We start from the raw sequence: 27,041 nt of genomic DNA, 5'->3' as shown, positions 1-27,041 counted from the left end.
ACTCTATGAAGTAGATGAGCAGGGTAATGTAACACACCCCACCCTTTTACCTTCGGCTAGTTGATGATACCTTGATGATAATTTTGCTTTCATTCCAGTTATTGTGACTCTAATGTGCTAAAGGCATATTTTGAGTTGTTCAACCCATGAGTTATACAGACAGTATCAGTTGTGCAGACCCTTAGGTGAATAAACATGTCAGTTGTTTTATTTCTCAATGCGCGTCATATCCGGTGACCCTTGGTAAAAGTAACCCTTCTCTAGGTTACTTGGCCGCGGCGGCGGTAAATACGCGTTGAAAATAGTTAAAGCGAATTTTTTAACAGTCCAGACGGCCGACCAAGACTAATTACCAATGACATAGACGATTGCGTTAATAGGTCAAGGTAGTTACGTCTTGAAGGGGACGTTTCTGACGCTTATTGTACAAGATGACGGTTTCGACGCAGACGTTTGTAAGGTTTCTTGCCCTGATTGCGGCAATCTTTGGTGTGAAAGGTAAGTGAATTTGAAGGTATAGGATCTTTCTGTAATCTTATTTGGGTTTTTTTTGGTTGATGTCGATAACACCTTAATTAATTATTTGCACGGCTTTTGTTCGGGTCTTTACTGTTTGATACATTCTGGCCAGTTTTTGTAGCTGTATCGTCGAAATTTCGGACGTTTAGATTAGTTTGTGAGAACAATCTGTTCATAATCTTACTCATTTCAGAATAACAAGATATTCATCAAACTTGAAATCATTCTTTAAGGTGGCCAATAGGCTTGCCTGGTTACGATTCCTGTCCTTGGTATTCATTGTTTCAGAAATCAGAAAAACTGATGCTTTTAAGTCAGAACGCATTTGCTTTTAAGCCATAAGCATTTGAGACATGTTTAGTAACCGATTTCCGAATGAGAAGAGAACGTATATTTTTTTCCGATCATTTGATGATACTTCCCCCTAACATCTCCAGACCTGATTTGTATTTCATTTTCCACCGAAGGCCATGAAAATCCATTTACCCGAAGAAGATTTCAGTTTCTCCATCACTGTTGGATTATATTTCATTAGAAATTTGCATTTCTTGTTGAGTCAATTTCAGTCAATAGAATGTCAACCGAGGAACAAAACTTTGACAAGCTATCATAACGCTGGAAAAGTGTTGTTGTACATTGTACGGTTTCGTACATCATTTTTTTTTGCCCACATTTTTTTAAATTTTATATCTGGATCATTGTTAAGTGGAATTACTGAGAGATACTTGAAAATTCAACGACCAAAGTTTAAATTTCATCAGTACTCGAGAGGTTTAAGAAATTTTGAATAATCCTCACGTTTTCTAAGAGGATTTGTCGGTGGTTATGTATTTTTGAGGAAAACCTGATTGATCATGAATTGGAAATGTTAAACACGCATTCATAGAATGTTCCACTTCTGGGACTGCATGGTGAGGATTTCAAATCCAACTCGACTTAAGCAAAAGCAATCGTACTTCGAAAAATCTTTTAAAAATAATGAGAAACGCTTCTAATTAACACATTTCATCAGTAAACATACAATCCAACTCACGCCGCAGGGCTTACTGGTACAGAATCCCATCGATATGTATTTGAATCGCTAATATCTTAGAAATGAAGCTTATCATTCTAAAATCTTTTAAAAACAGTGAGATCAAAACTAGCCCCCGAGAGGGCCGTGTGGATATAAAGCTTTACGTGAACCGTCGCCAGCTGAACTCTGTGATTTATTCAAGAAATACATAACGAGGCAGAACGAAAGAAAATTTTGTTCGTGTGACAAACAAAACGATGAAATTTTTGCGAGCATATTGTCTGCTAATAAACTGACATCTAACATAATATATTTATGGTAAGAAACCTTTTTGTGTTCTTGTATTTACTTAGGATGTCAGATAAGCCAAAATATGTTTTGCTTTCCTTGTATTCAGTCGACGGTAGAAGTCTCACGCACTACAAACATTTCCTTATGACGGGCTGATTCTTTTCTTAGAATTTTTCCCACTAAATCTGAACGACGAGCGTAAAGTTGATTATGAGAAGCCTAATGGGTGCCGTTAGCATATACCCTTTGCCGATTGCAAATCAAGTCTCAGGTCTGCACGGTCAAACCATTTCTGTTACGAAACGGGGCGGGCACAGGCGGCACACAACATATCCGAATAGAAATGACGCGACAAAATGCAGAGGTGGATCTAAAGCAAACTAGGCAAGATGTATCTGTCACATTATAATTAAGTATACTGCTATCAATTCCTCGTCTAGAGGGTTTGTTGTTGAACACCCTTTGACTTTTATATGACTTCTTTTCAAATTATTTGGATAAAGTAAGGACGTATGTTCATGAAGAAGATTTTAATTTGAGCCCAAAGCTTTCGTTTACGTCACCAAATGCTGTGCAAAGTACTTATAAGGAGTTCTGCCTCTTAAAATGGCTGTTAACTAAGCTCCGCCTCGAAAGAGTAACTTATACGTACAGTCATGTTTTTGCGGCGGCAATTTTCGCATTTCTTACAGGAATAAATGGGAGCTGGAATATGTCTTTGATGGAAAACGGGGAGGCCAAGCTGAGAGAGAAATTATTCAAGACTGGTTACAATCCTGAGTTACGCCCCGTTCTGAACAGAAGCAGTAAAGTCACAGTAAAGCTTGGTGTCTCTTTACATCAGATCATTGATGTGGTAAATGATCTTTATTACTCGAAGTTTGAAGATGCTTATGAATATGCTATATGGTTTTCGCAGTTATATCATCAGTTTTTTTTCCATTGCTTGAGCGGCCTCTCACCACCCCAGGAGGGTGGTGCTTATGCTTTAGCCTCATAAAGAGAAATACTGAATAAATTCGCAGATAAAAACTTGCAAAATGATTTGGTAATTCTCTCTAAGGGCCAACTAAGGGCTAACGCATGAAAATTCAACTTTAAAAACTGCTCACGGTGGCCAATTTACATTATCAACGCAGTTGATAAAACCAAATGATCTTGTGGTATCCCCCTGCCGATACATCAACAAGTAACCCCTTTCTTCAGATGAAAACTTTAACTCTTTTTTTTTCATTCTTGCAGGACGAAAAGAATCAGCTAATGCAAGTCAGTCTCTGGATACGTCAGGTTCGATACATGCAAGAGATAAATCTCTCAGTTCTATTTTGTTTCTTCAGTCTCCTCAGTTCATGTTTCTTCTTGATGCTTTGTCATGGTTATAATTATATGCTACACCAATTGATGAATTTGTTTCTTAGACCTGGTTCAATCCATTCTTGACGTGGAATTCTTCGCATTTTGAGGGCATCAACCAAATCAATATCAACGCAAACAAAGTTTGGATACCAGATATTTATCTCTATAATAAGTACGAGAGTCTATTTCGTATTTGTTTTCATGTTAATATTATATCTTTTTTGGATGGTGTACGTTGTTGCGTAGTGATGTCGTAGTTTTATTTACTTATTTTCTAACGAGGGTGTGAATATTTTTTATTTTTTTCCTTTTGGAGGAACGAATCAAAAGTACAGTTTAAGAGCCGCCTACAATATATTTTCACTGTTGATGGAGCCATATACACATTATTTACTCCTTAAAGTTTAGAAGGTCTACACTCCAACATGATACAGCATGGATGTAACTTCTCGAGGACATTCCGATTGTCTGTTAAAAAAACAAAACCGCAAATTACGGCAAACGTAATACCACAAATAAGCAATAAGAATTCAAAGTGAAAAACGAATGGGCAAGTCATAAATGGTTGTAGTTTTGCATCTGGCTGGTAAGACCAATCACAGATCTGAATTGCTCTGAACATGAAAAAACGGGTTGTAGGAGGATCAGTTTGTATCAATTAAATCTCTCTCTTAAACCTCGAATGCAACAACAACAACAACAGCAAATATAGAAAACAGAACGCGTGGACAAGGATTCATTTAAAAGTATGTCTACTTTTCAGTGCCGATGCTAATAAAGATGGAGCACTGGACCGATTCAAAACTAAAATAGTACTCAGTTCTAAAGGACGAAACATGTGGCTCGGCCCAGTTCTCTACACCTTTTCTTGCAAGATAAACGTGAACTTTTTCCCTTTTGACGAACAGGTAAGTGTTTAAGCGGTCTGTGACTAAAACGGAACTGTGTGTTACCTATTAAAACAATAAATGTAGGTTTTCATTTGATAGGCTGGTGTGTACTAAAAATGACTATTTGGCAAATTCTTAACTTTGAATTATATATAGTATTTTTGGTCGTAGAATACAAGTTTCTCGAGGTCTTTTCAAATTAAAAAATATGGTTAACACAATTTGTGTAGAATAGGCTATAACCAGAGTAAAACAAAGGATAAACGGAGGAATGAGTAAGTGCTCAGTTTCGTGAGTGCTGTGAAACTTTTCTATTTCCTCTTCTCCTTCTTCAGCTCAAAAAATTCCACGACCTTCGCTGAAAAACGGCAGGTTTCCTGTATTCTTAGCCCAGATTGTCCTCTATCTCTTTTAGCCTGCAAAGATTCACGATTATCATTTACTTGATCTCAGTTTCGATTTCTTTTTAGTTCTGCTCGATGAAGTTCGGTTCATGGACGTACGATGGTTACCGACTTGACATTAAAATGGAATCAGATGAGGGCGACACAAAGAAGTTTGTAACAAACGGTGAATGGGACTTGATTGGCCTTCCAGCGAAAAGGAATGAAATTGTTTATGTATGCTGTCCTGAACCGTACCCAGATGTGACGTACACAGTCCATATAAGGAGGCGGACCACTTATTATTTTGTGAACCTGATAATTCCGTGTGTGCTAATAACATGTAAGTTTCCTGACGTAAAACGGTTTATATCCACTGATTGACAGTTTCGGTAAAAAATAGGCGATTTTTTCCAAAGATTTAGCTCAAAAGAATGACTTTTGCTGCGTGAGTTGAGGTAGGGCGACGTAAAACTAAGTGATGGGTCTCTTGCATATCAAACAGCTCTTTTGTTTTCTTCCTAATTTGTAGCCCTGACACTGCTGTCGTTTTTCCTCCCCCCTGACTCCGGAGAACGCATCACGTTGGTGATTACCAACCTACTGGCCATGACTGTGTTCATGTTGATTGTGGCAGAGATCATGCCGGCTACTTCTGAAGTTATTCCACTGATAAGCATATATTACACTGGAATCATGTTTGAGGTGAGCAGATGGTAACATGAAGGTAGTGCCCTTAAATAAATTCATCAATTCCTCTTTACCTCCATGTAAGTGCAAGTTCCATTACGCATATGCTGAGCGCATAATTAGGACCAGGCTTGTTTGTTGTCACAGAGGAAGGCAACCTGCAGTCGGCATTTTATTGTGCATGCAAAACAGCAGACCCAGACGACGTTAATTGAAAAATTCGCTCTCTAAGCGTTATTCACAAAAAAAGCTCTGTTTTTTAGAACTAATGTCACCATGCATCTAGTGAATATTTGACATGACCTTCAAAAAATTAACCAAAACTCAGTGGCATTGGAACACTTGCTGATGGACATGCCGGCTATGTAACACTCCTACTGACATCTCTCTCGCCTAATTTGACTCATTTCCAAACTTCAATCAAGCTCATCTCATTCATAAACGTCACAGTTTTTTTTCTATATTTTGATTTTTCTGGGGCACTTTTTTCAATGTAATAACTTTATTAAATCTTATTTCCTGCATGCCTGACCATGTATTATGGTTATTTCTAGAAGAATATAAATTCTGATTACTTTAGGTAGTAAAATGGGCCACAACTGATGTAACTTGTACATTTGCTGCAGGTCGCGCTCTCTTTGGTTGCGACATGTCTGGTGCTTAAGTGTTACTACAACAATCCCTCAGTGGTGGAGATGCCCATGTGGGTAAGAACTATCGTGCTGAACTGGATGGCCAAAATTTTTCACGTCAAAATTCCAGCAGGCTTGATAAACGTAATCGAAAAACACGTGCAAGAACAAGAAGCAGCCCAGGAAGAGATTGACATAGAGAGGCGGAGTTCCACTATGCCACCGACAGTCGCGCAACGTGAAAGATGTTTCACGTCTATCGGAGAATTCTACTCAAAATCCAGAGGAAGCCTGCAAACTGCTGGCCGAAACCGCTGTAGGACATTCTCTTCAGAAAGAGATTCAAGCGTAGATGGGGAAACCACACAAACTACTGCAGGTCCCAAGCCTTTGTACTTTCCTTTCATCAGCAGTCTTCGCTCCATTAACGAAGATCGACCATCTGCCCCAAATATCCAATTGTCTTTGGATGCGACCATGAGAGAATTACTTCTGAAACAAGATAGTTTATTGAAGAACGTCCGAAGGCTGGTGCACGTGATGAGAGAAAAAGAGGAAAGTGAAATTAAGAGAGAGGAATGGAAACTGGTGGCCTCTGTCATCGATGCTTGTTTCTTTTGGGTTTTCATGGCCGTTTTGTTAGTTTCTAGCCTCGTTATTTTTCTGCAGGCTCCAAAGTATTGATAATAATCGACTTATTAACCCAAATATTGCGTACGGTTGACGTAGGTGTTCAAAAAAGCATATTACTGGGACTTTCTGTGGCGTTTGATGAAAGAAATGAACATTTTCGTGTAAACGAAGTTTGTTGTTTCTTTCTGATCCGTTTTCAATGTATTTTCCATCGTAATTATTTAAAATCAACTGTTATACACGACTGATGCATTAATTCAAATAGTTAATCGAGAGGTGGGGACTTCAGCTAGTGTAAGTGCTTAACCTATGACTGTACTTTCAAAGAAAACCTACATATTCGTAATAAAAATTATTTGTTGGATCGCGTAACTCACAACAAACAGCGAAATTAATTCAAAACGATGTAAGCATTCCTAGACCAATGCCGCCGTCCTTTTTATAGCACCGCCAGAAAGTCGAATAAACAAAAACAAATTGTAAGTAACCTTCCTTCAACGATTTTTGCAGGGCTTCAGTGTCAAACCCCAATTATTCTCTTTTAGTTCCCATTCCTCAAAACCCTGTTGCTTCGTTCTAGGTAAAAATCCTTGCTCTTCTCCATAACTCTCTCTCTAAGCACTGCTGTCCTTCCTCTCCAGGCTTCAACCTCAGTTGACCGCAAAGTTTTCTTTATCTTTTTTAAGAGGCAGTTCTTTCTCGCCGATGTCAAGGGAAGTCATGCAGCGGTACAGATAAAGGATCTGCATAATAATCAAACCTTAATAAACCTGGAGTGCGTGCTCTTATTGTTATTTTTTTTACGCTTTCGATGGTCTGATAAAGAGCAGCTGTATGACCCCACTCTTTTGGTCACCTGTGCGCCATTTACAGTGTAGCGGAGAGATATGAACAAATATGCCCCTTTAACCAGATTCCTGTGCTTTGGTTTGGCTTACTGACACGATTTAACGGTTATTACACAGGAGTGCATGCACTAACTGGCTAACAAAAATGACGAGAAGACACAGAATCTTCTCTGGGCTTCTTTTGAATCTCTTGTATTTGACTGTCGTAACATCTTCAAGTGTGGGTGAGTAGAATAACAAAATTTGTGTGAGGAAAACCTTAGGCCATAATATGTCTTTTCTAATTCGATTGCATGGGAGAAAGTTCGCAGTAAATGTAACAAGTCAACCCTTTTCACATACTTTTCTTTAAGCGTTCAATACCGATTTCTTGATATGCAATTAATGTCAGCAATTTGGATATTATGGCAGTGTGACTAGATAGACCTTATAATTAGAGAATGGATTTCCGTGAGACAACTGAACGAGTCAATGTAAACCCACTAGCTGTTTCACTGAACTTGTCAATTTGACCAGTTATGGATGTCATAACCGCTATGTTTATTACAAACCACTGTCAAACAAATGTTCCATTCCCATGAAGGAGATATCTGAATCGAATCTGTTTTCCTTGGTTGGAGAAATGTTCCGTCAATATCACAATACCATATACTGCAACAGATTTGATACATTAGCGGTGTGGTGTACAGTGAAACTCTGCCAAGGGCGGGCGAAGTGTTTCCAACATGTCGCAAGATCAGACGGAACAAACTAGAATTGGAAATAATCCTCTATCTCATAAGGAGATAATCCTCTTGGAATGGAATGACTCATATTTGTGGCTGGGGCACCGTAAAAATCGAAAGATAACCATGTTAGCTGTAGAGGCCTTTAACTTAACCACCAAAACTCCAATTTTTTTCCGATGAAAATCATGCGCTAAACCGACTTCGACGATATCAAAATTTCCGAGTATTTCTGGCTATAAACTAAGATGCAATGAACCTTTTATAGTCTACGTACAGTTTGATGTCCATCATTACTCACGTTCCATAAATTCAAATCTGTCGGATCGTTTCAGACCGTTCTATCTAATCATATCGGTTAATCTTCATCACATTCTCCCTCGCATCGCGCTCAGATTAGCATCAAATTTGTGTTTGACGGTAAAAGCCTGTCTTTTTCGGCATATGCTGACAGGAGCCTGGTTTACGAAGTCGGGATAATACATTTCTAACGTTTATCGTGTAAATAGTCCATGCCAAGCACGATAATGGCTCCATATGAGGTCGACATGCCACAATCTATAACAAGCTTTTCTTTTTGGACAAGAAAGTGAAATAATCGAATTTTCTCCTGTGAGGGTGTCAGGTTTGGAGGCTTTGCAGGCCACAGTGGCACAACCGTAACCAAACCCCTTTAGTCCCCTTCCCCTCGAACATGGCTCAGTAAGATGGACATCTACTAGATCGGCAATTTTGATTCCCTTTTAGAGCAATGCCCCCCCCTCCCCCCTTGTGGAAAACAACGCCATAATTTACTGCATCATCGGAGAGAGAGATAGATGTGATCGGTGGAATTGTGGCAAAATTATAAACAAAAAACCTTGAAATTTAATGTTTTTTTTGTCTTGAGCATATCTGAAATTAATATTTTAGAAATCAGTTTCTCGCAATAGTCATTAACTATCCTTGTGAATTTTTTGTTCATCCATATCTTCCAAGGTTTCTAATATAGCGGTGCTAGCATTGGTCACCCAGGATCACATACGGCAGTATTAAGTCATTCAGGCAATCAAGCCCATTGACTCGTTTCAGTTTGAGAGTCTGGCCAGAAAAAAATTCATGAGCGTGCAGATGTGAGATTTAATCTACACGATTTTTGTGAACGTTATCCGTTAACATACCAGGGAGTTATTACGTGATGAATTTAAATTCAATAAAGAAAGGACTGAAAGATACGGACTGACGTCTCGCTTGATTTCAAGAGATAAAATTTGATGTGATTTAGTGACCTTTGTGAGCCCAGACGGCGTGACCTGCGTGCGAGAAACTGAACTATTGTAACAGATGTTTCATTACATATCTTTTCCTTTTCAGTTTCAGCTGCCTTTTTTATTATAATAGATTAGCTTGCCCCGTTGAAAATACTGTTGGGTCGCAATGACAGGGGAAATTAACTGTAGATCGCAACACACCTTTACGAAAGCACTAACGTCCCTCGAACTTTATTTTTAAGTCTTCCTCAATCTGGTCCAATCTCTCGGTTCTCTAAGAAAATGCTACTTACTTCAAATTCACTTCACCCTCATTCTTTAGCCACACTGGTTCTGAGTGACTAATCGATTACTATCTCTCGGACTCTCACTCACTGAGTACTGGTATAACTCTAAAGAACATGCTTTTCTATTCATTTACTATCGGCAGGCCTGAGTAGACATGTTAGGCTTTTGACCTCGGAAGATCAAACATCTGTTGTCAGAACACTAAACCAAACATTTCTGCGAGAATCTCACAAATGAACAACAATGTACTTAGTGCTTGCAATCAACTGAATCAATATTTGAGTGCGTAAGCCAAAACCCAGAACACACCCTCTTTACGCAGAGTGGTAATGAATACTACCTACAAGTAGTTTGTCTCTTCTCACATGCAACTTGTTGTGAATTATTTTACTTTCTGCAGATGTCGATGTTAAGCAGAATAACTCAGATAACGAGGAAGGAAGGTTATGGCGGAAACTATTCCTCTCGAACTACAATCCTGAGCTCCGACCTGTTCTGAATATGAGTGAAAAAGTCACCGTTGAACTTGGAGTGTCCTTACATCAACTCATTAAAGTGGTACGACTTAGAGTAACTTTAATTGATTGTCGAAAGTGATCCGAGATTGCATTGGTTTTGCTTTACTCCGCTCTGTGATTGGTCCAGAAAACTTGCGCCACTCTCTCACTCGTCAGATGCAGAACTAAAATGATTACGACTTGGTTTCCCGCTTTTTCTTAGGAAGTTTTGTTGTTTTTGAGTTCTCATTGACCCTTAAAGGTATTCCCTCTCTTCTGATTGGCCGTTGTGATTCCGTTTGTGTTGGTTTTACGACTACTCAATGGAAAAGCGCTTAATTATGAAATGGCCGAATAATGATATACAGGAGGTCTGACTGGCTACTCATCTATTGTAGGAGTTTGGGGGAAGGCTCAAGAGATTTAAAAAAGTTGAATCCAATTAAATCATTATTAAGCACCTAAAAATAAAACCAAAATTAGTTCTCCTTGTAGGTGAAACATAGACTGTATTTACCCCCTGATTTTCTTTGCCTTTTGATAAACGTCGAACGGGATTCTCTTTTAAAGTTGCATTGAAATATCGCAATTACGCTAAGGTTTTATTTTGATGATTCAAGGACGAGAAAAATCAGTTGCTGCAAGTGAGCCTGTGGATTCGTCAGGTAATTTTTAAGTCTCTTTTCCAAAGTAGTCTTGCAACGATTAAGATAGTTTGAACAACAGTAGTGTGTTGCTGCTCAGTTTACGTGACAGTTGCTTCGGAGTTCCCTCGGAGTTCCCTCGGAGTTCCCTAACCATGTCCGAATTACCATATTATATAATTGATAAGAGGGTCATAGGAACTGTGACCAGAATCCAAAATAGCTCTGCAACTCAGTGAAAATGGAAAATCTTAATCACACAACTCTTCCTTTAAATAAACTTGTGCTCGTTTTATGCTGACCTTGCGCATTTTTGTCCACAAGTTCTGATTTCAAACCTTTTGGTTTCTGTCCTTTCATCTAGTCTTGGTTCAATCCATTCTTAACTTGGAACAAATCAGATTATGAAGGAATGGATCAGATGAACATAAAGGCAAATAAAGTGTGGATACCAGATATCTATCTATACAACAAGTATGAATGCCAATTACTTTTGAGGTTATGATAATGTTTACTGACGCGCCGAGTGTATTTCAGACCTATATTTTTACCCTTCCAGTGCCGATGCAAGCCAAGATGGGGCCCTTGACCGATTCAAAACTAAAATAGTACTCAGCTCTAACGGTCGCAACATGTGGCTTAGCCCAGTTATCTACACGTTCTCCTGCAAGATAAACGTCAACTTTTTCCCTTTTGACGAGCAGGTTAGTTTTAAACACATTTTCTGTGACTAAAACAGAATGAAACGAACCTCTGTGTCTGGTTTATGACAAAGGAAAAGTTACCAGATCCCTTTTGACGAGCAGGTTAATTTTAAACACATTTTCTGTGACTAAAACAGAATGAAACGAACCTCTGTGTCTGGTTTATGACAAAGGAAAAGTTACCAGATCTGGCTAATACACAGGAAAAGCCTGCTAAAAGTTTAAGTGATGAGTAAGACTACAATTACTAATTTCAGAGGAAATAAACAAGACCTCGTTTTTACATGATTTGTTTGGTTTATGAAGTGAAACGAATTTCCTTGACCAATCAAAAAGCATTGTAAAGCGAAATCAACGCAATCTTGGGTTAGTTGAAGACAATCAGTTAACACCCTGATGACGGCGTCGATTTAGAATTCTATTTACTTTAATAATTTAGCTCTCTTCAATGAAGTTTGGCTCATGGACTTTCGACGGTTACCGGGTTGACGTCGTAAAAGAGGCAGACGAAGGTGACACTAAAAAGTACGTTTCTAGTGGAGAATGGGACCTAATTGGTATACCTGCGCAAAGAAATGAAATTATCTACGCGTGCTGTCCTCAGCCTTACCCGGATGTGACGTATACAATCCATATAAGGAGACGAACCATATACTATTACATCAACATGATCGTACCATGTGCGTTAATAACATGTAAGCCAACTAATATTGTAGTCTAGTTGGGGATTAGTTGGAGACGAGGTGGCCTACTGGTTAGTGCACTGGACTCCGCATCTCGAGGGTTAGGTCCGAGACCTGGTCTGGTCATGTGTTGTGTTCTTGGGAAAAACACATTACTCAGACAACGTCTCTCTCCTCCCAGGAGTATAAATGGGTACCAGGAAATTGCCAGGGAAGCCTGGTGAAATGTTCGGGGGCAGCCTTGCGACTGACTAACATTCCATCTAGGAGGGAGTATAGGGAGGCAAAAACTAGTAAACCCGGAAACAAACCCTTTTAGCAAAAAACGAGCTCCAAACTCGAAATGCCCTCTGTAATGGATGTCTCTTTTCAGAGGCAATGGAGCCGATATCATTACAAAGTCAAAAATATATCTCTTATCAGCACTTGGTTTTATCATAAAAAATTTCCAGACTAGATATTAACCAAGAGACATTTCAGCTTTTGAGTTATTGTTTTCGTTTGTATGTAGCCCTGACACTGCTGTCGTTTTTCCTCCCCCCTGACTCCGGTGAACGCATCACGTTGGTGATTACCAACCTACTGGCCATGATTGTGTTCATGTTGATTGTGGCGGAAATCATGCCGTCTACTTCTGAAGTAATTCCACTGATTAGCATATATTACACTGGAATCATGTTTGAGGCGAGTAACTGGATCACATTCATTTTTCATCAGAAAGCGAAACCTTCTCTGCTCTCATTCAAAATTTATTTTCAATTGAGACAACACAAGTTAACTGGGGCTACCTGACCCCGTCTGGTTGCGGAGATGTATTAGCATAATTTTTGAGTCGGAGTTTTTAGCTTATTTGTACATGGAGGATGGATTTTTCCATTACAAAACAGTTCAACAGTTTTAACAAACCGCGCTCTCCAATATTTCAATAGGTTGGTCTCTCTTTGGTGGCAACATGCTTGGCCCTCAAATGTCATTACAACAATCCGTCAGTGGCAGAGATTCCCACATGGGTGAGAACTATTGTCCTGAACTGGCTGGCAAAATTCTTTCGCGTCAAAATTCCTCCAGGACTCGTGAAAGTCATCAAGAAACATTTCGAAGAAAAAGCTGAAGCACGGGAAGAGATTGAGTTCGAGAGACGAAATTCAGTTCTTCCACCCACGGGAATATGCAGAGGTAGCATTTCACGTCGTACTTCCGCCTTCTCTGAGCGGCGATGTAGCCATGCATCAGAGGCTACGTCATCTATCGGACTCCCTCAGCTGTTTAACACATGCACAAACTGTTTGGAAACTATTAACGAAGAGCATCCGACTACGGATGACAGCTCTCCGCAGAATATTCCTCTCTCTTTAGAGATCTCCATGAAAGAGATGCTTCTTAAACAGGACAATTTGTTGAAGAACGTTCGAAGGCTGGTGCATTATGTCAGAGAAAATGAGGCAAATGAAATAAAGAGAGAGGAATGGAAACTGGTCGCCGCTGTTATCGACGCTTGTTTCTTTTGGTTATTCATGTTGACATTAATCATATCTACACTAGCGATTTTTCTTCAAGCTCCAAGTTACTGAAATCTCTAACTCAGAAATAGCCTCTAGATACGGCCCAGCCTAAATCAGAGGACTTTTTTCCAATAATTGTTATCCGGCAAACTATTGCTAGACGTACCTACATTTGATTTAGACCTTGTTGTAAGAAGCACAGATTTACCTTGTAAACCGGCTATTTTTTCCCTTAGTATCTAGATGTTCGAAATTTACAGCTTTATTCTTTTAAGCATTTCAAAATTTAGGGAAAAGTCATTTCTTATGGCGTGAGTTCCCGTCAATAAGAGTTTATAGGGACCATTTCTTTCTGAAGACTGATTAGCATCCTGTCGAAACAATGGTTAAAATTGCAATGTCTTTCCGTAAATTTTTTAAAATTAAACTCAAAATTTTTTCTATGTTATTGAAAATTATTTTTGCTTTATAACGTTATTGATTTGCTCATAATTATAATAGAACTATTAATCTTCTGTACAATATAGGTCGACAAATTACTACCTTACTGATAACAATAGGGTCCTCTTAAAGTATTTTTAATTCATCTTGCTTGAGAACATATCCGCCAATTGTCTTCCTTAATGCTAATTAAATCATTTATACTTATACAACGTTCCTATTTTTATCTTTTCATGATTCATTTGGGTGAAAATACTCAAAAATTCATGTATAACGAATTTAAAAATCTTAACTATGTCTGAATATTAACCTCGACCTCCTATTAACTCGTTTGGTTGATCCCAGCTTGTAATTTTAAATATTTCAAGTTTTTACAAGAATTCCAGACTTAGCGACATATCTTAGCTGCATAATTCTACGGTTCTCTTCCGTAGCCCTAACTGCATTACTCACGTTTACAGTGACTTCCCTACGCTGAAAATCATTATGGTGGATCCAATCATGATAATCACAAACAAGTAGAGGAAAAAGGAATCTAGAATCTCCGCAACTAGGATCCACTCCTCTTTTTTAGAATCATACTCGTCCTGTTCTTCAACAGCTCGTACCAGTTTCTTCACATAGTGCACTAGGTGCTCTTGCTGATGGAGCATGGCAGTGATAAGCGAGTTTGAATTCGAATGTGCGGACGTGTTCGCTCTGAGATCATCATTATTTATGGGAGCATTATCGTACACGGACTCCCTCCTGACTGAAGCTCTCGAAGGATATCTACTGATGTTCCTGGAGTGAATTCCGTGTCCCAAATGAAGCATATCCACCGTCATCTCATGACAAGTTCCACATTTGTGTGCATTGTGATGTTCAAGTAAGTTAATATTTGCCTCTGTGTTCCTTCGGCTCGCGAACCTTTGGTGAAACAAATTAAAATTTGGGTCCATCGACTCTGCTACAGACAGGGGTCGGTTGGATTTCTTTTCTTCTTCAGCTGCTTTTTCTTCCTTTTTGCGCATTTGCCTTCGTTTTCTTTTAACTTCGATTTTCAAAAGTTTACCCAACCATTGGATGATTACTAAGCGAATCCAGAAAGGAACTTCTGAGAACGAAGGGTTGGTGAAGTAGCACTTCAACACTAAGACAGTGGCGATTAGCGAAAGACCGACCTTTGGAATAGAAAATGAGAAGACATTTGATACAATATGTAAATTAGATCTCTTTTATCATCTGTTATGCCTTTATTTCTAACGACCATGTAGTTGATACCAAATCTGGTGTCATGTTAGTTAGGAATAAAGTGTGATCAGTGAACCTTCATCATCACATACCGGTATTTCGTATAATGAAAAGAAAAACACAGACTCTTGCAGAAAAAGAGGTAAGTTTTGTACGGGAAGTAGGGAAAATTAATCCAGTGAAGGGTTCTATGAACAGGTAACTCTAAAGGGCAGCGAGGTGGTGAGCATGCGCAGTCGCTGAGAAATGCCAAAGAAACTTAAGTCACTGGCTTATGGCTTGGAGAGCGCTAAGATAAATATAACTTATCTGCATTGTTCTGATTGATTTAGACCATTTTGTTGTTTAATAAAATTCCAGTTTTGTATTCCCATCTAAAAAAACATTTAAAATTTAATGAGGAAGCTCATCATCAGCAGTGGTTAAATGGACTTAAACGTCTTTATTTGTGCAGCTGTGCAACAGATGATCTCCCCTGATTTCTGAGCAAACCGTTCCGTTAGCAAATGGTCAGTTCTGGTCTAAATCTAACTAATTGAAATTATACACGACTATCTCTCCATTATGTTATTTTTCCATCTTTTTTATGAGCCACTCAAATATAAAATGAATTCGGCGCCTTTTAGCTCCTTTACTTCAAAACTACAGGAGCGCGGTGTCATTACTGTGTGACAATACAATCGAAAAACAGAGAGCAAGAGGACCGTTTTTTTTTCATACAACTTACCTCTATAAGGATACTGAGGAAATAAACACTGATGATTGGCACTACCTCAGATGTTTGTGGTAATATGTCAGCAACAATCAGCATGAACACTGTCAGAGCTAATAAGGTAGTGATCACCAACGTGATTCTTTCACCAGCCTCTGAGGGAAGGAAAAAGGACAGCAGAGACAGAACTGGTGAAAAAAAGAAAAAAAAAAGAATAGAAAAGAAACAAAAAAATTAGCTAGCTCTTCAGATCTGTAGTTAATTAATTGAACAGTTTTTCACTGCTATAGGCGGAGATTGCAGACCAGCAATGATCGAGTCTGCTCCTACGGTCTCCGGCTCAAACCTTTCAATTGTTGGAGACTTGTAACACGCATAATTTCATGCTCATCAGAGATTGATGAGCACGTAATTACATCAATAAAATCTAAAGCCTTTAACGTCCATGAGTAACCAAGACAGAATATCTCCTTAAAATATCAATACAATGTTAATCAGACAAGTGCTGAGAGTAAAGAAAATAAGTATATACCACAGAAGTGAATAGTGCTTTATGGGCGCGCTTATTGGCTTGTTTGGAAGTGACTAGCAAGTACTGTTGAACTCTGAGCAGCCGATGAGACAAAATGGTACGAGTCAAGAGTTCAATCTCCGACCATTTTCGGTATATAAATGAACTTATTTTTTGATATCTGTGTGGTATATACTAAAAAAAGTATTCACCTCAGTGTCGGTTCGCAGCTCGGTAAATATCCACCTGAGATCATGAGATCTTAGGAGTAAAAGGGTTAAGAAACATATAATTGACTGTTACAGCTGATATTTTTAACTTACGTGTGATTAGAAAACAAGGAACAATTAAATTGACGAAGAAGTATGTTGTTCTTCTCCGTAGCTTTAAAGTGCAGGTGACATCAGAGTAAGGCTGCGGGCAACATTCATATTTCATGACATTTCTCCCACAGGGGAACCCTACTAAATCCCATTCTCCATTCACTTGTGTTGTTTTGGTATCAGCGAAAGCGCTTTCAGCTTTCATATCAACACGCCATGCGTCATATGTCCACGAGCCGAACTTTAGAGAACATGTCTGAAAAGAAAGTATAAAAAGCAGAATCGACAGCATTCACCCTAAAAACAACACTTTTAAAAATCATACGTCATTGCTTGACGAAACAGTGTGGCAGTCGATACGCCGCGATCCTCATTAATAGCCAGACTCTTTTGAGCGTCAGAAAGAATTATCTTTACATGACCTTTGTCCGGGGTAAAAAAAAATTAACAATGCAATTTACTCTCGTGAAAACGCGTACAGTGACGTTGCAGTGAGAATATACATGTTGAGTTACGATCCACGTAACTGTAACTAAGTGAAATGCGACGGGTTAATGTTTACTCACCTGCTCGTCAAAGGGAAAGTAATGTACGTCAATTTTACATGAGCTCTGGAGTATGGAGGGTGCTAGCCATGTGTTAGTGCCATTGTGATTCACCTTTATCTTGGTTTTCATCCTATCCTGAGCCCCATCGCTGGAATCGTCCGCACTAATAAGTAAAACAACAAGAGCCGGCTATTTACACGAGGTCAATTCCAAACTGCAAAATTGACTGAATACCACAAGTAACTATTTGAGTCTGTCGGTTTGTAGTAAACACCAGAGGATAGACCATTGCCTTCAGTTGAAACTTTGATATCCAAAAAGGCCCAGCAAGTGTATTTTATAGCCTGGTGGAAGGAATTGATAGTGTTTATAAACTGAGTTGGCTCCTCTCTGGTAGAGGAGGTAGCTCCGATACAGTCGTCAATTTAGCGATCGTAGAGATCATTACAAAATTAGCGTAGTTAGGTCCCAATTTGGTACCCATAGCTACGCCATCAGTTTGTTGGTTATAGTTTTCCCCACAAGAAAAGCAATTGAGTGTCAGCATCAGTACGGCTAGGCGGAGCAGTGTTTTAGAGGTAGATTCCTTAACAGTACGAACAAAAAATGTTCGAGGGCCAGGAGACCTTCACCATTGGGAGAGAGAGTAAAAAGAGTGAAAGGAGTTTGTCTTCATCAATGAAATTAAATTTGCGAAAAACTTCAAGTGCGTGTTGGCTGTCTTTTATGTATAATAGTAATGTTTTGACGATGGGAGCCATAATTTTGTCCAAATAGCAACGCCTTGCTTAACTGAAAAATTCGTCGGTCTTTCCAGAAATAGAAACAGAAATTAAGTCCTTACTGAGGAAGGATCTCTCTTGGTCAGAAAATGGATTTTTTTTTAGTTTTGCTCCCGATCCATGGGTTGAGATAGTGGCGCAAGTTTTCTGAACCAATCACAGAGCGAAGTAAAGGAAAAACAAAACAATCCCATATTACTTTATAGATACTCAATTGAAAATCGTTCATAAACGGGCATACTATTTACCTGCCCTTATTTTCTTAAGAAATAGGAAATGATAGTGAAGAATATTAATACATGAATATGAAAGCGATCTTCGCAGTTATGAACACTACTTAATCAGTATAGTGAAAAGAAGGCCTGAAAAAAACTCAGGCCTGTACGGGATTTAAACCTCTGCGATACCAGTGCAGGCCTGAATTTTTTTCAGGCCTTCTTTTCACTATACTGCTTAAGTAGTGTTCATAACTGCGAAGATCGCTTTCATATTCACGTCTTTATCCGCAGTTAAAATGTATGACTTTCATATATTCACAGCTAATATAAATACATTTACTTGTTATAGAGGTAAATGTCCGGTGTCCATAATTTATCCGCATCGATGTTAACTTCTGTTATTCCACCATAATCACTCACATTCCACCGCAGTAAAGGATTTACCCAAACCTATACATGGAAAAAAAATGATTCTCCAATAAGGCGAGAAGAAAATGTCACGTTACTCCTATGAGCTTCCTACGACTAAAACCTATAGACATCTAAAGCTTGTCAGACAAAACACGATGTTATGCAAATAATTTACAATTGATTGATAAGTGATTTAAAGTGGATGCGACTTATTTTCCCTGAGACGGAAGAAGATTGAATTTTTGTTATCGATTAAGTTTTTTTTTTGTAGATATATTTTAAAAGTCAATCTCATACAAATACAAAATATGCAGCAATTGGTCAAAAGAGAAAGGAAAAGGGAAAGATTCTTCAAACCCAGGATGTTGTTCCGTTTCCAAAGAATGGTGCAAAGGGCTCCTAAAATTTCATCATCTGTTTTTTTAATAGCATATCCTGTTTTGTTTTTCATTGGCTTCCTATTTCCTCACTCAAATGAGTAGTTCTATTTTAGAACCCCTTTTCGTCAGGTTCAGAGCAAAATTATTCTATCTAAGAATCCTTATTGTAATCTGTGTTAACCTCTTTTTTTGCCATAAAAAATGCATAATTTTGTTCCTCCTCTAATTGAAGGTCATAGAAGTTCCTCAATTTTCTCAAGCACGGCAAAATGAATTGACCATAGTGATATACATTAATTAAGAGAGAAAAAAAGCTATTTACGTACAGTTACCTCTACATGTACCCTAAGGTAAAAACAAGAACAATGTATGGGCCATGTATGGGCCATTTAATATAAAGACCTTCACTAAATAAGATCAATCTAAGCTTTGGTTAAGAATCATTAATGAAAACTCAGTTACTGCTTTTTCTTGCAACAAAAACCCTGTTTTTTCAATAAAACTGCATGTTTTTGTTCCATTTCAAATCGAAGGTCAGAAAAAGTTATTCAGTATTCTTTAACGGGGTTAATGATATACATGAAAAAATTACTTAGTTCTGATTGGTCAAGATAAATGCAGTTTTCAGGTAATTCAGTGCAGAAGAGAGTTAATTCAGTGCAGAAGAGGGTTAATTCAGTGCAAAGAAAGAAACAAATCAGACATTCTGATCGGTCAATAATCAAAGAAACTCACAGATAGCCAATCAAATGCGAGCCTTGGATGTCGCAACAAAATTTGAAAATTTGCGAGCGAAACAATGGCCGGTGTTTTAAGTAGGCTTTCTTTCGCCACCGCAGCTGAAAAACAGCTTAAACAACGAAAACACTGTAAAAAGCACTGCTTTTTGGTGGTCGGTTTGGAAAAAGGGGTGTTTTGAGAAGGAGTTGCCGAGGAAATCGAAAATTACGAGCCGACCCAGCTTAACACTTTGCTCGAGCGATCACACGCCGAAAGTAAAAAACATAGTTAAACCTCGGAAACGACGATTCCATTTCATCGGAAGTGATTCGGACACAGACTGAACAATTCCTTGAACTGTTTAGCCGGACTTTGAACTTTTTTGCACCTTAAAGATGTGAAGATATCATTGCATAATTTATTATTGTTTTGATCGTACGCGGTTGTTTTGACCGAACGCAAGGTTTGAATAAATTATTTTTGCACTTGACGCGCGCGCTTTGCTTATGTTTAATTATGATGAGCCATCTCGTATTTTTCCATGTATATTATTAACACGTAATCACATGATTTTTCTCGTGCAATTTGGAATAAACAAGCACTTGTTAATTTTTTCAAAGACCACAAATTGCACTCGCCCTACGGGCTCGTGCAATTTTGTTAGTCTTTAAAAAAATTTTACTCGTGCTTATTTATTCCAAATTGCACTCGAAATCATGTGATTACCTATACAAAATGAACTGATTATAGTGATATGAGTAAATGAAGAGGAGAAGATATTCATGTACACAGATTTAGGAAGAACACATTTCACTTCAATCAAACTGCTACATGTACCGTGAGGTCATGTAATAACAACTTTTGGGCCATTTAGTTTAAAAAAATTTACGATAAAGAGGATCAATTTTAACTTTTGTTAGGAATCCGGCCTTAATGTGATCTTAATTATACTGTTTTTTTCTTTGTTTCCGTTTGTATTTAGCTTTAGCTCCATTATAAGTCTCTGGCGTGAGGGGCTGGGAAACAACCATCTGTGTATTTGACGTTAAATAAAGTATCTTATCCTATAGAACGCCTAGAGATACAATTGTACAAAATAAACATATAACATATTGGGAAAGGAAAAACACATATAAGATGATCAGCCGATTGCAGTTAGAATCATTTAACCCCGGATTTCTTCAATCAAAGCGAATCTCAAGAACAAGGTATAGATTATTGTCGACAGAATCCCTGATGTTTAGTCCTCTGAATTCTTTGTCACGTTACAGAGCAATTATTGTCGCCTCGATGAGATTCATTACATGATATTGGTTATTTCTTTTAAAAAGTGATCACCGACGAAACATGAACTGCTTTATTTTGCTGATAACTTTGGGTCTGGCGATTTCGTTTCCTCTCGCGTACACAAAGGACAACGAACAAGAAAAGATGGTAAATATGTACAGTAGCCATTGTTCCTTAATTGTCACATCTCAATAACAAGCTATCGTTCACTTTGATTTACTGTTCATCATCATTCAGCTTCTTCTCAATTTTGATTTTTAAAACGAATCAATTTGTTTCCAAAGAACGAGTTTAAGCCACTCAACTCTGAGGGCGACAAGGCTAAAATGGACAGTCCACCTGGTAAGTCAGGCTCCTTGTCAAATATATATGTGCGCTGTGGCTGCGAGAGGATAAGTGCTGATCCCAGTGGTAGAGAGGACGCTTAAGCTTATCACATATGAAACATGCCTCGGCTGATCAGTTCTTTTAAGTTCAGTGGTAGAGCATCTCACCACAAAATCAAGAGGTCTGAGAGTGGATTACATCCCCATCCGTCGACTGAACTTAAAGTTAACCAGTCCTTTTCATTTTTATTCTATTGGGATTAACTTTTATTGCACACGCGCGTCTTTTATATTCAATCATCGTTTTTCAGGAGGACATGGCTTTGTTGCTGCCGTATCATACTACGGAATTGCACATCATCCTATGTATAATGATTACAGTGGTGAAGGTGATAAATCACAACCGTTAAATATATAACCATTATGGTACTGTTACAAAACTTTAACGCCAAGAAAACGACAACAGCTACTTTCCCGCCTAGTTTTTCGCTGTTAAAGTAAATTTGATACATTGCCAATCTACCTCACTGTACCAAATACTAGATCACTCTTTATGCCAATGATATAGATACAATTGTGCTAAAACCTACGTGAAAAGGTCTTAAAGCTATGATCTTAAAACTATTCAATAACCTCCGTGGTTAAATTTACGGCCTTCCCCCCTTAACTTCCTCACAGGGATTTTTGTAGTTGCTGTTTCTGTCCAAATAAAGAAATGGCCGCTTGAATGGGGTCTGACTAAATCAATTCAGTATTCCAGTGGCTTGGTTTTCAATAAGTTTTTGTTTATGTTCTCTCAATGTATCAACAAGGGTTTCGTTTCCATATAATGTCAGTGCACAGGTTTTAGTTGTTCATTCTGATTCCATTCGGATTGATCTTTCATTTTAAATATGATTAGGCCACTCCTTTCCTATCCCAATTAATGTTGACAGCTACACGCCGATTGAGATACTAGAGATCGAAATCACCATGGTATAGGGAAAGGCAAGGAATTCATGGTGAAAAGAACGTGTTATTTGCAAAAGCATTTATTTAAGTATCCGTAATATGACCCGCGCTGAAGATTTTAGGGGAAAAACGTATATTTTCAAAGTTAAATTAAACCGTTATTAAATAACATGCAGATGTGTGCCATTACCTGCCTGATGAAAAGACTCAGTTTTAGAATTTGATTTCTTTCAACCTGTAAAGAAAGTAAAACAAACAACCCAGAGAGCTGTCTTCCTAACCAATATGATTGTACTGTCTAGCTTAAATAACTCTGATTATGCAAAGCCGGCCCACTGGTAAACACGAAGGACAGTGTGAATGAAAGGTCCAGAGAGTTTTCATGCGCTTAGGAAGCATTCACTACTACTCCTGTTTCCGCGACACATCTTAGTGTCATTGTCGTTTACTTCAGCCAGAGAGTTCCTGAAACCGTGCGATTTCTCGACAGGATAAGATTATCATGATACATACCACATCTATGATTTGATTCAAAGTTATTCCAAACTGCACTGTAACATTGTCCTTGATCGAAAGGACAGGACGACGAGATTTGCTGTGACTCAAAAGGAATTCTACCAGTCTTTCGTCGTAATCTCCATCTGTGGAGAGAATTTTTTATACTTGTATCGTTGAAAGGAAATATTGTTTTTGCCATAAACATAAATGTTGACCTCTTGTCCTTTAATAAATAGTAGAATCCGTCAGGAATTCACATCACTGACTTAGAGAGCAGACATATAGTAGTTACTCATTAACTCTGTCTTGATCATGTGCACTTGTTCCTTTTGACCCGAGGACTTGTCTTTGTCGCCTTTCCTTAAGATTTTACTTAAGAAATGTGTCGTTTCGAGCCTTCAACAAGGATTTGATTTTTTTTGACGTGAACTGAAAAAATACTTAAGTTAAACTAAGGCAGCTGTACCCAGCAATTTGCCTCTTTTTGTGGCTTGCAGGGAACCCGCGTTGCCCAGTCATATTACACAATTTATGATGATACGTCGCATTTCTATAATGAGTGATTGTCTCTTGAGGTCGTAATTGAGTGAAACATATTCTCTACCTTGAAAGTTTTCACCAATGCCTGACTTAACACAATAACACACTACCAAAACAAAGATGGTCGGTCGCATGTAGTACATCTCTGCAGAAGTGTCACTGGGCTCACTACAACCTCGCAGCTCGATCTGAGAAAAGAAAAGAAAACAAATAACCACGAGCTTTTGTTGCTCCTTATCCCTTTAACCCCCAGATCAAATTTTTAATTCTCCTTACTGTCAACCATGCAATTCTTATAATGCTAGTTCAGAGAGTTTAGTATTGGATTAAATATTTATCCCCAAATTGATATTATAACATAGCTAGTAAATTTGTCTAATCAAATTCAATTGCGCGAGCGTGCTTCATATTCCTATTGTGCACGCTCATGACGTCTGCAAACAAATCCCTCGAGAAAAAATTTTCCATCGGGTTGAAAATGTTATAAAACGACTAGTTCATACGTCAGCTGTGCGTTCATCGAGATATGAAGCACTTGGGAGGTTTGGAGAGCACTCAAGAAGCTAGAGTTGCTCTCGGCTACGCCTCGAGCAACTCTTTCGCATCTTTCGTGCTCTCCAAACTTCCCGCCTGCTTCACATCTCGATGAACGCACGCTGACGTATGAATCAATTGTTAATTTTACTTTAGTCGCATCACTTATCTGATTGATGTTGTATTGATGCCGTAAGGAGAAATTCTGTCTTGGTCACTCATGGGAGTTTGCGGGTTAAACCCATTTTTGGCTTCAGTTAGACGTTTCCATTGCAGCACATGTCATCAGATTGGCAATCTCCCCTTTGGCCGATGAATATAATGAGGTGCTGAATCGAGCGATAACTAAGTTGGGCTTTTTTATAATAGTATCGTCCATTCCGAACAATATTAAAAGATAACGTGTGATCAGGGAAATAAAGAGGTTCTTCTGTAGAGCGGCTCTGGGAGGAAGTCGAATAATTTGAACTGCTCGAAATTGAATGTCAATTACAAAAATTTCTTGGGGCAGTAATACCAGACTGTGAAAGAGTCATTGATGGCTGTACAGCGACAATGACATCATGGGAATAGATGTATGAATGACTTCAACTCTTTAGTTCAAGGAACCTACGGACAACATTTTTCAGATCTTTCTTAAGAGCCCATCAGCTGCTTCCTACCTCTTTCCTTTGCCCAAAGAGTCCTTGAAAACTTTTTTATATTTCGGATTGTTAATTATCGTTTAAGTTTGCCGTGAAGTTATTTCAATATTGATTTTTAAAGAGAAGCTTAGAGTGACTTAACAGCAAAAAGCAATAAATAACTCCTATCAAACCCTCTTTTTCTTGTTATTTCCAATCTTAAAACACTACTCTTCAATGTAATTAGTTAAAAAAGACCAGTGTGAAAATTTAAAGCTGTACTTTCGTGCATAACCTCTCGATTATCAAGGTCAGTAATTCATTTCATCCGACTTTTAGTTAATCCGTGTAAAATGACAGACCTTCATTAAAAGTTTCCGCTCTTAATTAAAAGAGAATTATGTTCTGTACAACACAAGTGTTGTGTCGCGTTTGCTGCCGATTGCTAACTCCACCTTCATACTAATAATTCATTGCCAAAGAAACCCTACTTTTGCCGTATCTTTAAAAAAGAAGGGATAGTAATCAATTAAGACCCTTGCGATTTCAACGCATTTTATCTATAAGATCGGAATTTCGAAATTCTCCAGATACTGTTTGCATAATTTTCTAATTTAAAGAAATGACTATTTCCCTAAGTTTGGCGATGAAATATGGAGCGATTTTCGTTTTATTTGAGAGTTAAAATGGAGGATGGATGAGCTTACAGATGGACGATTATAAAAAAAAACATTTATAGATATGTTCGGGCTCATCAAATTATCGCCAAGGGAACAAATTTAACATTGTACTGTTTTCTGAACATTCCATTTTCTTTCTCAGCCTCTACTAATTACCATGGGTAAAAAAGGTCACCAGAAGGAAAAAACGCTGATGCAATTCAAGTCATAGGCAAAATTTGCGTAATATAACTGTTAGCTCTTAGGCCCTATAATTGTACTGGATTTGTTCACTGATGAACACGGTAATTTTGAAATGCACCTCTCTTAAAATAATTATATTGACTTAAGAAATAAAGTGAACTATGTTATTGTACTCTGCATGTTCTCCTAGGATGAAGAAAAGTGAGAAGAGTCCGAGAAAGATGTTTCAGTCTCTGATACCTTCTGAAGTCTGCCACCATAATATTAATTTTTATTTTAAGGAGTCAAATAATTCATAGCATAAACACTACGTTCCAAGTTATCTCCACTTCGCTCCATAACTTAAATAGACCTCTTCACGCCAAGCTACTTCCTAGCGCTTCATATATGCCGCCATGTTTTTACCGCTATTATATCTGCGCCGTTTTCAGATGAAACTTCGCCGTAAATTAATTCCAAAAACTGCGCATGAAATACATCGCAATCGGCCGACACAAAAACATTTACACACAGTTAAAACAGGTACCTACCGAACCAGGTTTACGTTGGTTGTCTTGACGTTTTAAATCACAGTTCGCTTAAGCAGCGTTTTGGATCGCGTGATCTTCTTAATTTTCCACTGGCCAACACAGTTACCTTTGAACAATTTGGCTGCTAAAACGCACCAAAATCCAGGTCTTATTAACAAAATCCATAAGAGGTATAATAAGGTTAAAGGTGGATTACACTTCAAAGAAATTCCTAACCTGCTGTGAGAAAATTTATTTGACTATCACTTGTCACGGGAAATGTCGTGTTCATCTGCTAATAGAACACGTGCACTTCATGTTCCTCACTTTTCTTTTCACATAAGGTCTCAGACCCATCCAGATAGATCAAGTCTTAGATTACCCTCGGCTTTGTTTGATAGAAGTTTTCCATAGTTGTAACTTGTTCGTTTTGTTCTGACTGGGACAGCAGATAAACCCATAACAAATCTCACGTGATCGAGGGAGTTGCTTCAAACTAGGCTGTCTAGAATATACGCAAACGCTCAGATTCAATTAAAAAAAAAAAACAAACCAAAACAAAACGAAATAAAACAAAACAAAACAAAACTTAAAACACTACTCTATCACCATTTGTTTTCACGTAAGTAAACATTTCGAACACTAGCAAAATTTGTTTCTAGTTAAAACAAGTCTAAACACTTTGCCGTAATGTTTGTTGAGTACTGTCACGAGCTTGAGGTGCCATGGCGGTTTCGGATTTATTTGCTTTGCTTACAGCTGAAACAAAAGAACAATTAGAATATGGATAAATGAAAATTTCCCTAATGACATTCACATAATACCGCTTCTTGAGATGTTGAAAACACACAAATGAAATAAATCATCAAGATTTAAAAGTATAAATAACTAGACTGCCTTTTTCCTATTTATCACATTTAAATAAAATCAAAAGTAAAAAGTATAAACGTTTTTCTACACCATACTTTGAAAATTCTAAATTCTAATTCTCTAAACCGTATAATTAGCAAGCAAAGGAATTCTACTAACTTGCTTTCTTATCAGGGAATCAGAGATCAGCACAGCGCGAGCTAACAGATGT

The 27,041-nt window shown here is 38.1% G+C and overlaps 3 protein-coding genes across 6 annotated transcripts; 2 read left to right on the top strand and 1 right to left on the bottom strand.

Annotated features, from left to right (window-relative positions):
* Window positions 1-223: 223 nt before the first annotated feature.
* LOC113671605 (neuronal acetylcholine receptor subunit alpha-7) lies at window positions 224-6,787 on the top strand. The gene is made up of 8 exons (XM_027187854.2): window positions 224-498; window positions 2,518-2,681; window positions 3,068-3,112; window positions 3,244-3,353; window positions 3,945-4,089; window positions 4,542-4,797; window positions 4,987-5,159; window positions 5,771-6,787. Exons 1-8 carry the CDS (start codon window positions 432-434, stop codon window positions 6,458-6,460), a joined length of 1,650 nt encoding a protein of 549 aa, XP_027043655.2. The 5' UTR covers window positions 224-431; the 3' UTR covers window positions 6,461-6,787.
* A 464-nt stretch (window positions 6,788-7,251) lies between these two features.
* LOC113671626 (neuronal acetylcholine receptor subunit alpha-7) lies at window positions 7,252-14,200 on the top strand. Of its 2 annotated transcripts, none has more exons than XM_027187881.2 (8): window positions 7,252-7,481; window positions 9,921-10,078; window positions 10,638-10,682; window positions 11,026-11,135; window positions 11,221-11,365; window positions 11,805-12,045; window positions 12,560-12,732; window positions 12,978-14,200. In XM_027187881.2, the coding sequence occupies exons 1-8, from the start codon at window positions 7,403-7,405 to the stop codon at window positions 13,617-13,619; spliced, it is 1,593 nt and encodes a 530-aa protein (XP_027043682.2). In that variant the 5' UTR covers window positions 7,252-7,402; the 3' UTR covers window positions 13,620-14,200. The 2 variants fall into 2 exon arrangements, with proteins under 2 accessions (XP_027043682.2, XP_027043675.2); XM_027187874.2 differs by having other exon boundaries at window positions 11,805-12,060.
* LOC113671642 (neuronal acetylcholine receptor subunit alpha-7) lies at window positions 12,782-26,426 on the bottom strand. 3 transcript variants are annotated; one of them, XM_089180820.1, is made up of 10 exons: window positions 26,198-26,426; window positions 25,982-26,105; window positions 23,496-23,619; window positions 22,907-23,034; window positions 22,584-22,628; window positions 18,659-18,768; window positions 17,337-17,481; window positions 16,771-17,026; window positions 15,952-16,124; window positions 12,782-15,154 (listed from the first exon to the last, which is right to left on the bottom strand). In XM_089180820.1, exons 3-10 carry the CDS (start codon window positions 23,572-23,574, stop codon window positions 14,447-14,449), a joined length of 1,644 nt encoding a protein of 547 aa, XP_089036946.1. In that variant the 5' UTR covers window positions 23,575-23,619; window positions 25,982-26,105; window positions 26,198-26,426; the 3' UTR covers window positions 12,782-14,446. The 3 variants fall into 3 exon arrangements, with proteins under 3 accessions (XP_089036946.1, XP_089036945.1, XP_089036947.1); XM_089180819.1 differs by lacking the exon at window positions 26,198-26,426 and having other exon boundaries at window positions 25,982-26,155; XM_089180821.1 differs by lacking the exon at window positions 26,198-26,426 and having other exon boundaries at window positions 15,952-16,091; window positions 25,982-26,152.
* Window positions 26,427-27,041: the final 615 nt, after the last annotated feature.

Source organism: Pocillopora damicornis, chromosome 8 (genome assembly GCF_964200805.1).
Source record: "Pocillopora damicornis chromosome 8, jaPocDami1.2, whole genome shotgun sequence".
In the NCBI taxonomy this organism is placed as follows: domain Eukaryota; kingdom Metazoa; phylum Cnidaria; class Anthozoa; order Scleractinia; family Pocilloporidae; genus Pocillopora; species Pocillopora damicornis.
This window is presented reverse-complemented; position numbering and strand designations above follow the sequence as displayed.

What these genes read in the sequence shown, in the direction of transcription:
- LOC113671605 (XM_027187854.2), top strand. Translation starts at nt 432, where the DNA reads ATGACGGTTTCGACGCAGACGTTTGTAAGGTTTCTTGCCCTGATTGCG. An exon ending in TCAGTCTCTGGATACGTCAG is followed by an intron (nt 3,113 to 3,243) that starts GTTCGATACATG and finishes TTTGTTTCTTAG; the next exon opens with ACCTGGTTCAATCCATTCTT. An exon ending in GATATTTATCTCTATAATAA is followed by an intron (nt 3,354 to 3,944) that starts GTACGAGAGTCT and finishes TCTACTTTTCAG; the next exon opens with TGCCGATGCTAATAAAGATG.
- LOC113671626 (XM_027187874.2), top strand. Translation starts at nt 7,403, where the DNA reads ATGACGAGAAGACACAGAATCTTCTCTGGGCTTCTTTTGAATCTCTTG. An exon ending in TACATCAACTCATTAAAGTG is followed by an intron (nt 10,079 to 10,637) that starts GTACGACTTAGA and finishes TGATGATTCAAG; the next exon opens with GACGAGAAAAATCAGTTGCT. An exon ending in GATATCTATCTATACAACAA is followed by an intron (nt 11,136 to 11,220) that starts GTATGAATGCCA and finishes TTACCCTTCCAG; the next exon opens with TGCCGATGCAAGCCAAGATG.
- LOC113671642 (XM_089180820.1), bottom strand. Translation starts at nt 23,574, where the DNA reads ATGTACTACATGCGACCGACCATCTTTGTTTTGGTAGTGTGTTATTGT. An exon ending in CATTGGTGAAAACTTTCAAG is followed by an intron (nt 23,035 to 23,495) that starts GTAGAGAATATG and finishes TTCTCTCCACAG; the next exon opens with ATGGAGATTACGACGAAAGA. An exon ending in GACATTTACCTCTATAACAA is followed by an intron (nt 17,482 to 18,658) that starts GTAAATGTATTT and finishes TTTACTTATTAG; the next exon opens with TGCGGACGATTCCAGCGATG.